The 16,592-nt window shown below is 35.2% G+C and overlaps 2 protein-coding genes across 2 annotated transcripts; one reads left to right on the forward strand and one right to left on the reverse strand.

Moving 5' to 3' along the window:
• Positions 1 to 2,547: 2,547 nt before the first annotated feature.
• f3a (coagulation factor IIIa) lies at positions 2,548 to 6,982 on the forward strand. The gene is made up of 6 exons (XM_066683152.1): positions 2,548 to 2,822; positions 2,968 to 3,076; positions 3,681 to 3,874; positions 4,079 to 4,263; positions 4,693 to 4,858; positions 6,174 to 6,982. Exons 1-6 carry the CDS (start codon positions 2,756 to 2,758, stop codon positions 6,317 to 6,319), a joined length of 867 nt encoding a protein of 288 aa, XP_066539249.1. The 5' UTR covers positions 2,548 to 2,755; the 3' UTR covers positions 6,320 to 6,982.
• Positions 6,983 to 7,622: 640 nt separating this feature from the next.
• On the reverse strand, positions 7,623 to 16,497 carry acp5b (acid phosphatase 5b, tartrate resistant). The gene is made up of 6 exons (XM_066683385.1): positions 16,322 to 16,497; positions 15,317 to 15,507; positions 14,051 to 14,178; positions 12,906 to 13,097; positions 8,914 to 9,061; positions 7,623 to 8,655 (listed from the first exon to the last, which is right to left on the reverse strand). The coding sequence occupies exons 1-6, from the start codon at positions 16,395 to 16,397 to the stop codon at positions 8,416 to 8,418; spliced, it is 975 nt and encodes a 324-aa protein (XP_066539482.1). The 5' UTR covers positions 16,398 to 16,497; the 3' UTR covers positions 7,623 to 8,415.
• Between the last annotated feature and the right edge of the window lie 95 nt (positions 16,498 to 16,592).

Raw genomic sequence — 16,592 nt, forward strand, 5'->3', positions numbered from 1 at the left:
GACAATGAATGAATGATCTTTTTATGTGTGTGTGTTTATATGGTACAAAACAATAGACAATATACATAATATAATGGATTTCTAAAAAATTAAAGTCTTCTATTTAGTTTATCAATTATAGCACAAAGTATGATGGCCCGTAGGAATGCCTTACATAGTGATGGACTAATACATCAGGGATTGGGCTGAGTTACACCAACCATGGCCTTAATTTAGACAGTCCTAATATCTGTGATGTTAGTCAAATGTATAAAAAGCTCTGTGTAAAATCACAGAAACTCTGTGACTACATCACAGCAGAGAAATGCTGGCCCTTCAGATGTAATGATATATTTTGGTTTATGGCTGAACACCATATCAAATCAATAGTAGATAATAATTGTTAGAATACTTAGTGGGATCAGCATGAACTGTGGGTGAACTGTGGTGACTTAGCTGAGAAGCTGAGTCATAGTACCATTTGCAACGTCTCTTGTGATCCATGGACAGTATGGGTTAACAGCATAGACTCTCATGACTAAAGTATGTTTCACACCAAGGAATGGTTTGATGACAATGAATGATAAATCAGGCACTAAATTCAACAGTTAATTCGGATCTGAGGCAACAAAAAACATATTTGTAATATTATTATTGCAGAACATACTGTGGATATGTTAAATATAACCGTATGATTGGTTCCTGTACAAACAGACATTATTCAACAACACAAGCTCTTGAAAAAACAACAAGGGACCTGTAGCACCATAAAGACTGGCTAATATATTATAGTATTATGGGAATTTGCTGAAATCCTCTACTTCCAGTCATTGGTTGAGCACACTTACTCAGAAGATCTGAGCTCTTTTGCGGTAAGTTCTTTAGCATGCAAAGCCACAGGCCAGAGTAAAACACCAGTGACTGATTAGCATACGCTTCTCAATGGGGGAAAGGACTTTTCTGGCATACAGTGTTTTGTACTGTGCCAATGAGTCAGCCACTTTAAAAGCATGAAAGGATGGGTAAAAATAAACATCTAATAAGCAAAATGTATGTCAGACAAGAATGTAATTGATGAACACATGGCACAATCATGCGTGAAATATAAGCAGTGTAGGTGTAATCTGTTGCAGATATTGGTTTTACATGTTTACTGTAAACACTCTAAAGACAAGAGTTATCATTTGTAACACTGGATATGTTTATAGAGGGTTGACAGAGATTATGCTTACATCTGGTGAAGTAATAAGCAAACATCATTTCTGATCAAAAACCTTCTTAATTTATTCCTACATTTATCTAATTTCATGAACTATTCTGATATGGATTTAATTCTATTTAATTTCTTTAGTGGTAAAGTCATATAATGCAGACGAGTGAGGTGTGGCTATCTTTAAATACATATAGCTGTTTTCTAAAGCGGTTAATAATTATTTAAGTATTAAAGGCTTTTTTTTGTTCAAAAGGTAATTTATTTACTAAGATAACTCTAAGAATTGTACGTTCTCATGAATCTCTCTCCAGTAGCAAGGCCATTGTAGTTTGTCATTTTATGTAAGAAGTCTGTCATTGATACAGAATGCAATGTCATGGACTGTTTTGTCATGGACATGAAAATAAATGAACGACTTGATTGAGTTTTCTGTAGGATTTGTCAAATGAACTTCATTAATGACACACTAACAAACTATCATTTGTTTTTCTTGCATATTGTGCCATGTTCTTTCATACGTTGCTATGCAACAGATCCATGCACCGTGATTGGTCACGCTCCAGTAAACACACTTTTTAACAAGGGCACTTATTTTGAACCAAGAATTAAATTTAAAAACAAACAAATAAATAATAATAATAATAAAATAAATAAAAATAAATTCTTGTCTCACAACGGTGCTGCACAGCATCAATCCATGTATTTAGTGGACAAAAATATTTTTGTTTTTTTAGTCTGACAATGTACAGGAACCCCTCGGGGGGCATTTACCAGAAGGAGCTAGAGGAAGTTGAGGGGGACAGATACACAGGGATCCTTTGCTCGCCCTATTTCCACCACAACCCTGAAATGAATTAAGCAGGAAAGAAGAAGAGATTAATAGCATTATAATCTTTGAAAGGAAGACCAAGAAATGCATTTAAACATTGTTTGCAAACACTCTGATACACAGCATGAAATATGAAGACTTAAGAATTATACCTGGAAAAACGAATGCCTGAAGATATCCAATGCAAAATGTTAAAATGCCAATCAAAGCATTTTTTATTAGCCAGTTTGGTGAAAAGAAATACGATTTTTCACATTACGTCATTATTTCCCCCTTTCTTGGAAACGCTGCTAATGGGTTTAAAGAATAAGGTAATGGAATGATTGAAGAGTATTTGACTGGTTTCGCTCCTAATGATGAAATTTTAGGAAGAAAAGAAAATCCCTGAATTTAACATTACGGCAGTCAGAGGCGGAACGGATGGCCTTATATGGTCATGAATGTGGCGCTTACTTTGCATTGTGGTTGGATTAGGGCTGTGAAGAGGAGGGACTACTCTGAATCAGTTATATGCTGTGATTCGCTCACTTTGCAAATCCTCGCTAGCTCCGAGTCTGGACTTCTGCTTTTACTGTAGTTCCACGAGTTCTTCATCACAGTATAAATCTCACGGGAGAGTTTACAGTAGCGCATTTTCACCGGCTCTCAGAAGCTCCTCTTCAGGTTCAGGAGCCAAGACAAAGGCCACTGTACTTAATTTTAATTCTGTGAATACAGAGTACAGCGAGGACACGATGCGGACTAAATTCTCCACTCTTCTGTGTGTATGGGCTTTTCTGATAAGCAACGACTTCGTTTCAGGTGAGCTTTACATCTTGGCTGAGTTATATTCTATTCCCCAGTATCCATTTTTTACTTAAAAAATGTACAGTTTTTATTTCCATTTTGTTCTCTGTTGTTTTTAGTCTGGATAGAAATTTAAGTTTTTGTTTGCCTTCCCGTGCAGGCAGTTTTCCTAAAGCCACAGACGTCACCTGGCTTTCTCTGAACTTCAAGACGATATTACAATGGGGCCCTAAACCAGTGAATTACTTGTACACTGTAGAGTACGCCAAGTGAGTGGGATTTTGCCCTTCATTCATTTATTTATTCATTTATGTAGGTAGTTATTAAGGTGTTTTGCTCGTGTGATGTTCACAAAATAGTATATGGTCTTTGAACCTAAAGTCATTTGTAAAATCTTGGTCCTGCCTATTACTGCAAGTAACTTTAAGAAAGTTATTCAACAGGAAACTGATGGAAGCATCTGTCCCTTCTTAAGGCATCAAATTGTTTAAATTAGTACGTGGCATAATATTTGATTGTTCAAAGGGATTTTTCTGCATATAGGTCTTAAACATATTAATTGTCAGGCAAATTACATTCTAAGTCTTATTTTAAGTCCAAACTCCCAGAGGATAATTGTCATTGGCCAGTAAAAATATAGTGAAATATTGATAATAGTGTTAATTTTGTGTATGAGTATGATTGCATTTAATTACTACAAAACAATCAGATGTTGATAATTAGTCTATGTGATTCACTTGGTTAGCATTGAAAGGTGTTCCAAATTATTGCATGAATCCACACCCTTTGCTTGTTTCAGCTTGTTTAGTTTACTTTTACGCCTTCTGTAATGAAGTTCAAGTTTTCATTCTTAAATAACTTTGTAACTTCTAGAAAAGGCGAGAACCGGGAAAGGAGTCCCCTCTGTATTCAGACCAATGAAACTGAATGTGATCTTACTACTGAACTCAAAGACCTGAAAGGTCGCTACTCTGCAGATGTGCTGTCACAACCTATACAGAAAGTGAGCTCGGACGGTGCAGAGTTTCCACACACAACATCAGACTGGTTCGTTCCATATAATGACAGTAGGTTTCTTTCAACACATTTGACCTCTTATATTTTCTATATAATAAAATGTACATGTACATGTGATTTTCAGTCAGATAAAAATGTACATTCTAAAGTTTTAATTACCTTGAAATTCCAGAACACAAATCTAAATTTGAAAAACCCACTTGGAACCCTACTATCAAAAAATCATTCTTAATCTTTGTTGTTTTCTATTTCAGCTCTAATAGGCAAACCTGAATTCGAAATTAAAGTCAGTGAGGATAAGCGGAAAATAACCCTCTACATAACAGATGTCCCAACTGCTCTACTTCATGGGCAGAATAAAAGGATGACAATTCGAGATATCTTTAAAGATGATCTGAAATATAAAGTCTTTTACAGGAAAGCATCAAGCTCTGGAAAGGTATGTGATGTTTGTAAATATATCCTGTTTCTTTAAAATATAGTATGCAATATTAGCTTCATTATGCAATATTTTTTGGTCCATGCATATAATATTTACACAACATAAGACCAGCTGGTAATGGTGTTTTATATGGAAGAGACAATATTTAATACGGGGTCAGCTGCTATGCCTACAAATGTTTTCAGAGTATATTTACTTTATCTGTAACCTCTTATGCCCCAGTCAGTGGAAGGTTATCAAAGCAAATAATTCAAGTTTACTTCATCTCAAAAGGGAAGCATGAACTTCATGCACCTCGATGTAAAAGGTGTCCCTAGACTACATCTTTTACAAGGGAAATGTAGTTGATTTTCAGCTATAGTTACTTTGGGCAATAACGTAGGTGCTGGCTTGTAGCAGAATTAACAGAATTTCATTCCTCCATAGAAAGAGAAGGTCAGTGCGCTCAGTGAGATTGAGCTGACGGATCTGGACAGGGGTGAGAGTTATTGCTTCAACGTCCAGGCTTACCTTCCTTTTCGTAAAACTGACAAACAGCTGGGCGAGCTCAGTCTTGTGAAATGCTCTCCAAAGAACAGCACTATCTTTGAAGGTAAGATATGAGCAGAGACAGAAAAACCCTTGTATTTCTTTGCTCTTCAAATGCTTACTGCAGTATTTACACTGTGAATTTGATATATAGAATGCTGGATTTTGAACAAATTTTCATATTTCCAAATGAGATTAGAAGACAGACCTCCTATATTTTAGGTATATTTGTGTAAAATTTTATTACAAGTTATTTTGTAGCTTTTCTTTAAGACTGCCTACATCCTTTATGGGAGTGATGGAGAAAAAATATATTATTCTACTAAATATTAACAGGTGTTCTATGCATAACAGCTAGTTTATAATTATTTGTTTTAATACACTCTTAAATATATTGGTGCCAAAGATTGTCCTTTGTAAGATGTTTTAAAAGGACCACTGGTTCCTTTGCCTTTATGTGTAGAACCCTGTAATATATTGAATTTTATAGAACCTATTTTTGAAAATGTGTGTAAAGAAACATTATTTTAATATTTTGGCTTATTTAGAAGAACATTTTTGAAGGTAGAGGTAGAACACTTAAATTAGAATAGAATCTATATATTATAAGGATTTCTTTAAACTTTTAAAAGGTTCATTACCATCACAACCTGTTTTTCACACATGGTTAATAAAAGAAGTTGTTGTTCTGTGGCATAACGCCAAAGAACAGCAGTGCATTCCAAAAGAGCTGACTGACAAGGTGACTTTAGCCAACACTAAAACATTATAAAACTTGATATAAAAACTATGACAAAATGTAGACAATATAAAATTAAAGCAAATTGATGATTTTTAAAGATATATCAGCCTAAGTTGAAATGAACACAAGACTGATAAGTAATGACTTTGTGGCATAACGTTATCACATGTGTGATATACTCTATAGTGCTAATGCTGGACTCTCTGCATGGTGAGGTAATATTGGGATGTATATGAGGTCAGCAGGTCTTGGAAGGCTGATGACTAATGAAATACATATGAATCCAGAGAAGCAATTTCTGATTTAAACTAAATTCCTGTTTCTCTTATAAGATACATTAATCAGTGTGTGTGTGAAATTTGACTGCTAGTAAATCTCACTAATGTTCTATGATCTTCCTAGATTTCATTTAGAGCACACACCCTTTACAGAGAACACATATTCGAAGTTTAAATGCAGTGAAATTAAAATAGTTATGGCGTGTTATGTTGTGTATTTGTATATGTACTTATATATTCATATTTGTTTGTTTATTTGTTACCTGAAATCATTTGTCCAAGCTGTTCGAAAGTATAGTACATGTTAATGGCAGTTCATGGCAAAGCACACTGAACTTCTCTGCTTTCTTTTCATTTAGAGTACAGCCTGGTGGTGATTATTTGCACTGTCCTGTGCATCATTGTGATAATATCAGTGCTGATCACTCTGATCGTACTGTGCTGCAAACATGGACAGAATGCAAAGCGCAAAGGACCAGAGGGAGTTTCTTTAAAATCTGTATGAGGAGTGTGTTTTTATCTCTCGAGCAGAAAAAGCCTCACACTCCTGGGGTGTCACAGTAAAAATGAACTGGATCCTGCTTCTTTAGCATCCTTATTTCAGTGGAAAGCTGTTTTTCACTTGGTTTCTATGAAACTTAACAAGATAGATTTGTTATACATAGTCTGAATAATTATCTAATGCTGCAGATGCTCTTATTTGTGAACGGTACTTTTCATCACTGCCATTATTTACTGTATTTTATAAACACTGCCTATTCTTTGGGAATGCTGGAGTTTATTTTTTAATTAATGATGCTAGTGATCAATAGGGATTTCTATATTCTTTTGGGAACTTTACTGTTGGGACAAGAACACTATTAATATTATGTTTTATATAGACTAATTTATTCAGTAGTTTTTGTAGAACAATATCTGTATATTAGTTTTTAAAAATTGTATATTTATATATATATATTTTGCACTTTGTTATAACAGATACAATTTACACTTATTTTTAAAACAACAGACTTTACAGACTTTTACCTGAGAGCTACGGTGAGAAATGTAAACAACTGGACAGAATAAACTAATGAGACTAATTTGTTAATTCATAGAAATGAATACTGTGGAAAATGGTACGAAAATGTTCTTATTACTTGTTGAAATAATTGAAATAAATTCTTATGTTCACTTGAGTTTGTGTTTGTTGTTTTGTTTTCAAATAATATCTTATGTATTAAACTTTAAGCCAAGTTAGAAACGATAAAAAAGCCACCACGTGTCTGCATGAATTAATTATTACTAGGAAAATATGTTAGATTACGTAATGGATTTATTTAAATGGCTAAACAATGAAAAATACATACTTTACTGGGAAAACATTGTCTTGGTATCTCCAACAACTCACTTAACAAAAAATTATGTCTACAATGAAATTACACACTCAAGTGTATTTTCTGTAATATTTAAATACAAACCTTATTGACAAAATTTAAACAGGGTGTGCACATTATCAAATTACAGATTAAAAAAATATATTGATCCAACTATTGCCTTTCAAACTCTTTAATGCATACACTACATAGTATTTATTAATGATAATAAAATTAATAGATATATAATTTAGTAATGAATGTATAATTATATATTTTTTAAATCCAAAAACCCCTTTTCATATCCACATTTCAACATTCATATCTGAATGGACTTCACCCAGAGATGAGACAGCAAAGGTTTATCATGAATAACACCATAGTTATTAAGAATTAAACAATGCATTTAATTTTGTGCACATGCTTTTATTCATTTCTAACATCCATGTTGCAAATAGATTTACAGCATTTTAACAACAATATTGAAAGGCAAAGCATCTACATTATTTATGATACTCAGTAACCACATTATTATGTTCATTGATTTGGTGGGTCTGGAGCCACCCCAGAATTACTGGGCACACATCAGCACAGTCCATCACAGGGCATAACACATTCACACACACACACACACACACACACACCTATGGAGAGCTTCACAGAGCCAGTATACCTCCCAGCTTGTGTGATTGGCTTGTGGGAGGAAATTGGAGCACCAGGAGAAAACTCATGCAGACGTGGACAGAACACCAGTCATGCCACCCTTTGAAATGAAATTTATTTAGGAAAAATAAAATTGTGTTAAATAACTTTCCTAAAATATTTGTGCAAAATATACTATTATGTTCAAGGGTAAGTATACACACAGTTTGCGGAGAGCTTCAGCAATTCTGTGCAAGAAAATAGAAATTCAATTGGAGGTCTTACAAAGGTGTACCATTCTCTATAAAGCGTTCATATTCCTAAAAGAATGGAAAAATACTTAAAATGGTTTGCTGACTGGTGCACAAATATCATAAGCAATCTTTTCAGCACATAATATTATCCCCTAAATTTCATTAGGACACAAAAAACAGACAAATTGGAACCAATCATGGATAAAATTAGTTGAGGAAAATACTTAACTGATTACATTGCACACCGCAGAAAAATAATTAAACATCTTGATATTAAGGACATTCAATGAAAAAATATCTGTTCGTTCAGTTTGTCCCAAGGCCACTTCATAACCGTTTCCTTCTGTACATCATACAATCCGTTTAGGCAGAGTGTTCTGATACAAACACTTCCCATCTAGCTGAATATAACTAATGAACATCTTACTCTCTGTAACCTCAAAGTACACAAAACCTGCTAAAGTTTGATTCACAGCATTGGAAAACAACTGCCATGACGATGGGAAGCTGTGTGCGTGGTCTGTGGAAGCATCCAGGAAATTCCCACTGCCGCTGATAACATAGGGACTGCCGTCCTCCTCCTGTATAAACTGAGTGCAAATAAAAAAAAACACACAATTTTAATGTATGAGGACAGGATAAGACTGAATAAATCTGACTAAGTTGGGAAAACTAATCTTTTTAATAGTGTAAATATTTTATTTCTTATTAGTAATCCCCTGCTATCAATTATTAATGCTTTTTAAAATTATTATTATGATTATTATCCCAAAAAAAAGTGCTCCTCCTCTTATCTCTCTCACTCTCTCTCTCCCTCCCACCGTTATTTGTTTCATTAATGCATTCACCTGTAAACTGTGGTCATGTCCACTTAGGTATAAACTGACATTGTATTTCTTTAGCAGTGGCCTCAACCTCTTTAGCAGACAGCGAGTTGGACCATGGTGACCAATCGACCAAACCGGGTAGTGGCCAGCTACAACCACAAACTCGGACCTGAAGGAGAATAGCAGACAGAGTTGGGCATTAGTCATTTAATGCTGTTTTTAAATAAAAAACTGTAATACATGTAATTCACCCTCCTGTAAATATCAGTTTTTTAACCTTTTTATAAGACAGCCAGGATTATCAAGGGCTTTTTAAAATCATTTTCATTCAGTACACATATCTGTGTTTTGCCCAGTAGTTGTACTTGCTCTTAAATAAACACATTTCCAGTGCTGTGATTGGAAACAATCAGATAATTAGCCAAGGCAACTTTAAGTTTCTGCACTTTTACATAAGAATCAGCATAAAATCAGAACTTCTCATTTTTAACTCTATGTTCTTAGACATAGGCAGATCACAAAAAACTGACACAGCTGTTTTGTTATGCATTTAGTATGCACCCAAATCAATGCTAATATACTGATTTTTTCCCCACAATATATCATATTATATATCATATATTCTAATTACGTTTAGGTGTGAAAGATATTTATGCAATAAATGTAATACAGATGCAAGAAACATTAAGTACTAATCCTTTTTGCTGTTTTGTTAACCTGCTTCAGGATTTACCTATTTTTTGTTTATTGCATTTTTTTTAACCCAGTTTTCTCTTAAATTCAGTGTTCAGTGTGGCAAGCACTGGCTTTCTAGATTCAGTCTGTCTGCTACACACTGTCTTTAGCCTCTTCACATGTCACCTCAACCTGCTCTCACCTCCACAACACCAGCTACACTCTCCATACCTCTTTAGCGGGACTGGCCTGTACTCAGACAACAGAAGATAAGGAAGCAGCTGGCGTTGATGGTGTCTTACCTAGGCCTGACACCATAGCCAATTTTGTGATTGATATATTGTCTCAGAAATAAATACTATAAATTATATTTTAACACAATTTTATGTCACTGATACTATGATAATAGAATAATAATGCAATTACACTGCTATAAATAGCAGTGAAAACTGGACATTGGAATATATTAAATTATAAATATCCTATATAAAAAAATATAAATAAAATACAACCACCTTTATTAAACAGATTAACATAACAGCCTCAAAACAGAGAGACCAGAGAAGGCCAGTGAACAGAACAGAGCATACGGCTAAAATATTGGTGACATTCATTCATATGTTGAAAAAAAATATGGCAGTAAACACAGTGTGATACTGAAGTCCACAAAATATTATTGAGGAAATGTTCATATATTGTTCGATAAGTCAATAATGTAATTATTGTTACAGGCCTAGTCTCACCTGCCACATTCAAGCATTGTTTTACAAGCTTTCTACTGTCCCTGCTGATATCTCCAGTCAGTCCCTGAGCCAGTCTGTTGTACCTACATGCTTTACCACTTACGTGATCCTACAGGTTCAGAAAAAGCAGAAGATCTTGTACCTGAATGACAACAGACCAATTGTCTTAACATCTTTAGTCATTACATGTTTTGAGAGACTTCTATTTCAGAACTTTAAGGTTAATTAAGGGCATAATGCCCTTCAGGACCCAAGACCCTACAGAACAGGTCTGTAGATGATGCCATTAATTTGGCCCTGCACTACTCCTGGCAATACCCTGATGGCACCAACACTTAAGCCCATGTGTTTGTAGACTTTAGCTCTGCTATCAGTACCATTAAGTCTGACTTTCTACTGGATAAACTGTGGGATTTCAGCATTAGACTGTGACATAAAAAGTGCATCAAGGTGGGTGACCTCATTCTGGACAGTATCTACCTCAGCACTGGTGCTCCATAGGGATGTGTGCTTCTCCTATGCTGTGCTCACTCCACACCAATGACTGCACTGCTTTCAGTTACACTGTTAAACTCATCAAGTTTGCAGATGACTTAACCCTGGTCAGTCCCAGCTCAAACAACAATGAGTCCTTGTACTGGAAGGAAATAACATGGTTGGTGTTGGTGTTGTTGTGTGAAGCTAACACACCTGGAGCTAAAAACACAAAAGCTCTATAGATAGATGATCATTGACTTTACAAAGAAAACCACATTGCTTTTACTGGAAATCCAAGGCTCCACAACCAGCAGAGTAGAGTCCTACAAATTCCTGGACACTGCCATTCACCACGACCACAGATGGGACAGACACAGCACTGCTCTTAAGGAGAAGGCCAAACTGTGCTTGTAATTCCTGTGATAACTCAAGAAATTCTGGCTGCCTCTCGCTTTATCTGGGCAAAGAAGAAGTGCTCACTAACAACAGTTTTAGACAAATTTGTGAACAATATTTGAGAAAAAAATGATATATATACACACACACATATAGACCTACTACTATATCAAACTCAGTACTCCTGTACTTGGTTGTTCTATACTTATCCACATTTGCACATCTTTACTGATACTTGTTTGTTTCACTGTGTATCCTATACTTTGGAAGTATATATATCTTTGCTTTAATTTCGATTTTATTTTATGCAGAACTCTGCACCAGGAAAACTTTGTACACAGCTATTTGGCAAATCATACGTTTCTGAATCTGATCTGTTTTGTCATTTGTAGTTGCCTGTCTAGCATTGAGCTTTTAATGAGGGGACAAGATCCACCTTACTTTCCTTCAAGTAGCAAGATCAGTTTATGCTCTCTTGGACTCAAGCCTAAAATGGCTGAGGCATCATCAGGGATCAAACTCGTGATCTATCAATGCTAGGGGCAAAGCATATTCAGATTCAGATTCAATTTATTTGTCACATACGAAGTAATACAAGTACAACATTGCAGCAAAATGATATTCCGTCTGTCCACTCATATAAACGGGTTAGGTGTGTGCAACAGACACGACGGCAGCAGGTGCCAGCGCCATCTTACAGTTAGAAGAAACAGCTGGATTACATCAGGAAAGTGGTGGTAAAAAAAGAAGGTCACAGACTGTGCCTTGAGAAGCCAAGCAGAACAGATAAGGAGCGGAGAGGAAGAAAATGCGACCGGCTCCAACGAGAGCAAGAGAGAAGAAACCTGCTGCTGCAACATTCAGATGAGTTAATGACATATGTAATGTGCTTAAAAAAGGTTGTGTTCATATAGGTCCTGTATTGGATGGACTATTTTATATTAATCAGTACTAAAAAACTTCCATACAATCATGGATTTTTTTGTTTATTTGTTTGTTTGATTGAGTTGTTTTATTGTAATCTGTGGAATTATAGAAATGATTAATTTTTCAATAATATAATTTGAGTATAGATTTATGTTACTTTGAACAAATTTATTAAGGCATCAGAAACTGTTCTTTTGAGTTTCTGAGTATGGTCATTTTTCTCTTTCACATGATCTTGTTTTGGCAGTGATAAACAAATGAATTAATTGGTGATAATGAATTAACCCATCGATATAAAGTAGGAGGGAGTGTAAATTGACATTATTTTCATTTTCTAACTGTCCATATATTTCCAAACCAATTCAAGGATTAATCATAGTAGATAACTTGTTTGCAACAAACATATTAGTGTGTTGTTATAGACTTAGGGTGTGTGTTTTTCTTGGTCATATATTTTCAGGAACATTCATGGATTAATCATAGGAGATAACAGCTTGTTTGCAACAAAGATATTAGAGTATTGTTATGAACTTAGGGTGTGTGTTTGTCCGGCCTCATATTGCCTTCAGGAATGTAAGGGTGTATCTGGCCATGGAGAGGAGTGTAACATGTCAGGGCATCTAAATACAAGTCCTAAAATCCTCACATTCCTAATTAAGGACTCATACTTCTTCAGAAAAAAAAGTCATTAAGGTTGTCCTTTGTAGATTTACCTGCAAGTCCTTAACCTGACTCAATATTCCCTGAGTTGGGTTTAGTTTGTACTTGTTGAATTGTGCAACTATTAAAATTTACTTGTTTTTTTGCAGTGTCCTCTCAATCCACTTGAGCTGCTTTTCAGAAGCAGTGTAGTCTTCTGGCTTGTGAGGATGGACTCCATCGTAAGTGTTCCCACACAAGACCACAGTGTCAATCATCAGGATTGTCAACGAGACGTTGGTGTTAGGAACCTTGAACTGCAGCTCATAGTAGAGCTCAGGAAAATGCCTGTGGATCAGCAACAAATAACACCACGTATGTCATCTTTGTTGGTGAAAAAACATTTCTACATGCACCTTGACTTTTCTGAATTTTTGAACTGCCCTTTACAATGTGTTAAAATTACATGATGAATGAACCTATAGAAATACAATTTCTATAAACTATGTATATTAAAAATTAAGGGCCTTACCCCTATATAGATAACATTTATAAACAAGATTATTACACACAGCTATTTTGATGCCACACGTTGTTTGTATAAAATTATAAAAACACTGATTTTAGTTTTCATGTGTAGATTGAGTCAGTCACACTCTAAGCCTTGAGGCATAGCTAGTTTCTGACTGAAGATTTTCTTCATGTACTCCTTTCTGTTAAAATAACTAATCAAAAAATTGTATTGAAACAAACCAGGGATTTATCATAAAAGCTACACAATAAAATCTCCTACATAAAATTAAATAAATGTACTCATACTGTATTCGTTATAGATATTATTACACATTAAAGAACCCCAGAACACAGGCACCATTTGTGATTTATTTTTATATATATGGTCCCAGAAAATCCTGCTTTGAAACTCATACAAATCCAGTACATCACCAGAACTAAGCCTATGATTTCCACTGAGGAGAGTGTTCTGTTTCCTCATCTCTTAAAATAGCTCAGTATTTCTTAGATAAATAACTGCTTTATCGCTTGGATTTATCAGTCTACTCAGGCTTTACAGAGAATGAGCTTTATGGCTCAGTAACAAGGGCTAGATACAGATACAATTTGTTGCCAAAAACTGTACTCTGTAACACCACAAACCTGTGGTCACTGTATACCTGCAATAGTTGCCAGTACAGTTTGTGTGTCTGAAATAACAATGAGTACAGGTAAAATGGACTGAAAAACACTAGCTCACAGTTAATGTTAACTCAACATATACATTTAAATATTTTGGGCAAACTCACCATCTGTCTGATCTGTTTGAATAAGCAATCTGAGCCGACACATTTCTTAAGTGATCATGATTTCCTGCCACCAGATACCAAGGCACAGAAATCAGAGCTGGATGAGAGAAGACACTCTCAAATGTAGTCTGAAAGCAAAGATCAACCAAGGAGTTAACATGTGCTTTTTGCATTTTGGCCTCAGCAGGATGATATTTAATGTCATGTGCTACTACATCCACTAGAGGGCATATTTTTATATGTTTATTAAATGGAACGCCTTTACTATCTCTTCAGTGCTGTTCAACTCTCCTGCATAAATGAACCCACCCACCTTCCCACTCCAACACACACACACACACACACACACACACACTTACTCTTGCATTCAGTCAATTTGAATCACAATATAGCTGGCATTCCCCCATCACATGATGATAATACCTTGCTTCCTCTAAGAAACCAGCCAGCCATTGTTTTTTTTTCTAAATACAAAAACCACTGGACAGCTAAATATGCTTGAAGGAAAACACTAACTACCCAGTTCTGTTAAGTTAGCTAACATGTGCCCATATTGGTTTATAATGTGCTACAAGTGATGGTGGAGAAGAAGGGCCATCTAACCCACTCAGACAGCAAAGCCAGTGCTCTCTTGGACTTTGTATGGCTGAGGAAGCACCAATCAATTCTTCTGATCATAGGCACAAGATTGAATCAGGGGTTTTCAAATAATCTCAATTAATCAAAGATGTCCACTTCCTCACTAAAATTTGACATAGCTGTAAGTCCAGCTGTAGGTCTGATCTAACTGCCTGTTGAGCAATGTCTTTGTTGTCAGTAATTACTTAGTAAGTCATGGGGATGATACATTGAATGCACAGGAATGACGTAATAATTAGATTAATATATCTAGTCCCCATGTATTACTAAATGGTTCCCACATATTACTGAACTATTGCCACACATTATTATGCCATTCCTCCACTGTGGTATGTCATTCACATGCCTTAATACCATATGAATAAATGTTACCAGCAAGGCTCCATAGCTGCTCCATATAAATTGCTTAGTAACAGTATAAATCATATTCTTTCAAAATCTATTATAAAATATATTTTGTCTGTGTATTTGAACCTTTAAAAGTTTGAGGCACACTTTTTACTAAATAAACCTGCAATGAGTCTATGTTTGCTCACAAACAATGTCAGTTTCAGAGGAATATAACTACACAAATTTCCAAAAACATCTTTGAAATTTCTAGCTATTGTAAACTGAAGGAAGGCACACCTTGAAGCGAGGGTCGTCTACATCCTTGACGCCCCTGTAGTAAAAATGATCTCCCAAGCTGAGGACAAAATCTAGGCCCAAGCTTTCTGCCACTCTTCCCATTTCATTAGCTATCATCTTCTCCCGCTGTGTGTAGAAGGGAGCAGTGGGAATGCCACCCCAATCTCCAATGCCAACAAAGTGCAAAGAGCCTTGAGAGACATAAGAGAAGAAGAAAAAACATAGGAGGAACTGCTACATAACTATTTAAATGCAGGTACACTATATACACCAGTGTATCTAGATACATTTATTAATCAGTGAATTCTGCTACTTTAAGTGGTTTGGGACATACATTTTTAAATTTTGTTTGAGGTCAACTTGGGAATATGTTTTCAGTTATTATATATAAATGTTTTAAGCTTCATAATTAAACAGTCTGTTTCTATGACAGTAACTTTAACATTGATAGACACAAATAATTCTTCATTTGGTGCCCTGAACTTTGCCTGTCTCAAAAGACATTTGTAATTTAACTATGTGTAGGTCAGACTAAATTATTTTTGTCTGAACAAACATGATTTTTTTTTTGACTTTGTAAGAGCAATTAAATCATAACAGGATTGTTTAGGCACTCTGTTTTCTTTTCTATTTTGTTAAGGATTATATTCTTTTTAAAGCATATATCTGACAACTTTGACAACATTGCTTCTACTAAAATTCCCCTTATTACATTTATCCTGTATAATTAGTTTAAAATCCAAAAAAAAAAAAACTGTCTCTCCCTAGGGCCAAACTTCTTATTCTTTCAGACAAACACTAAATGACCAAAAGTGTTGAAACTCTGGAATATACAGTGTACATATGTACAAAAGACAGTCATGCTCTACAAATCATTTAAGATTAAATCAGTCATGGAATCATATGGAAAACCACAAGGTAATAAACAGCCTAATATTTGCAGAAGTGAAAACAGACGACAGATATCACTGCACGCCACTGCTTAAAAAGGAAAGAGTTCTATACTTTTTTCCTGAGCTTGACATGGAGTGTAGAGCATCTTCACGACAAGCAGAAGCCGAAGAGCCAGGTCCCAAGCCATGATGTGCTTCCAGATGAAAATATTAATGCTGAGTAATGGTAAAAAACATGAAAATAAAACAGAGCTGTTGAACTATCATGTCATGATACGACAATTACTATTGTCAACTCGGTTGAGGAAGTTGTTTGAAGCAGCTTCCTGCATTGGTCTTGAAGCAACAAAAGATAAGAAAGTAAAACCAAAAACACTACGTCA

Source organism: Hoplias malabaricus, chromosome 10 (genome assembly GCF_029633855.1).
Source record: "Hoplias malabaricus isolate fHopMal1 chromosome 10, fHopMal1.hap1, whole genome shotgun sequence".
Lineage (NCBI taxonomy): Eukaryota > Metazoa > Chordata > Actinopteri > Characiformes > Erythrinidae > Hoplias > Hoplias malabaricus.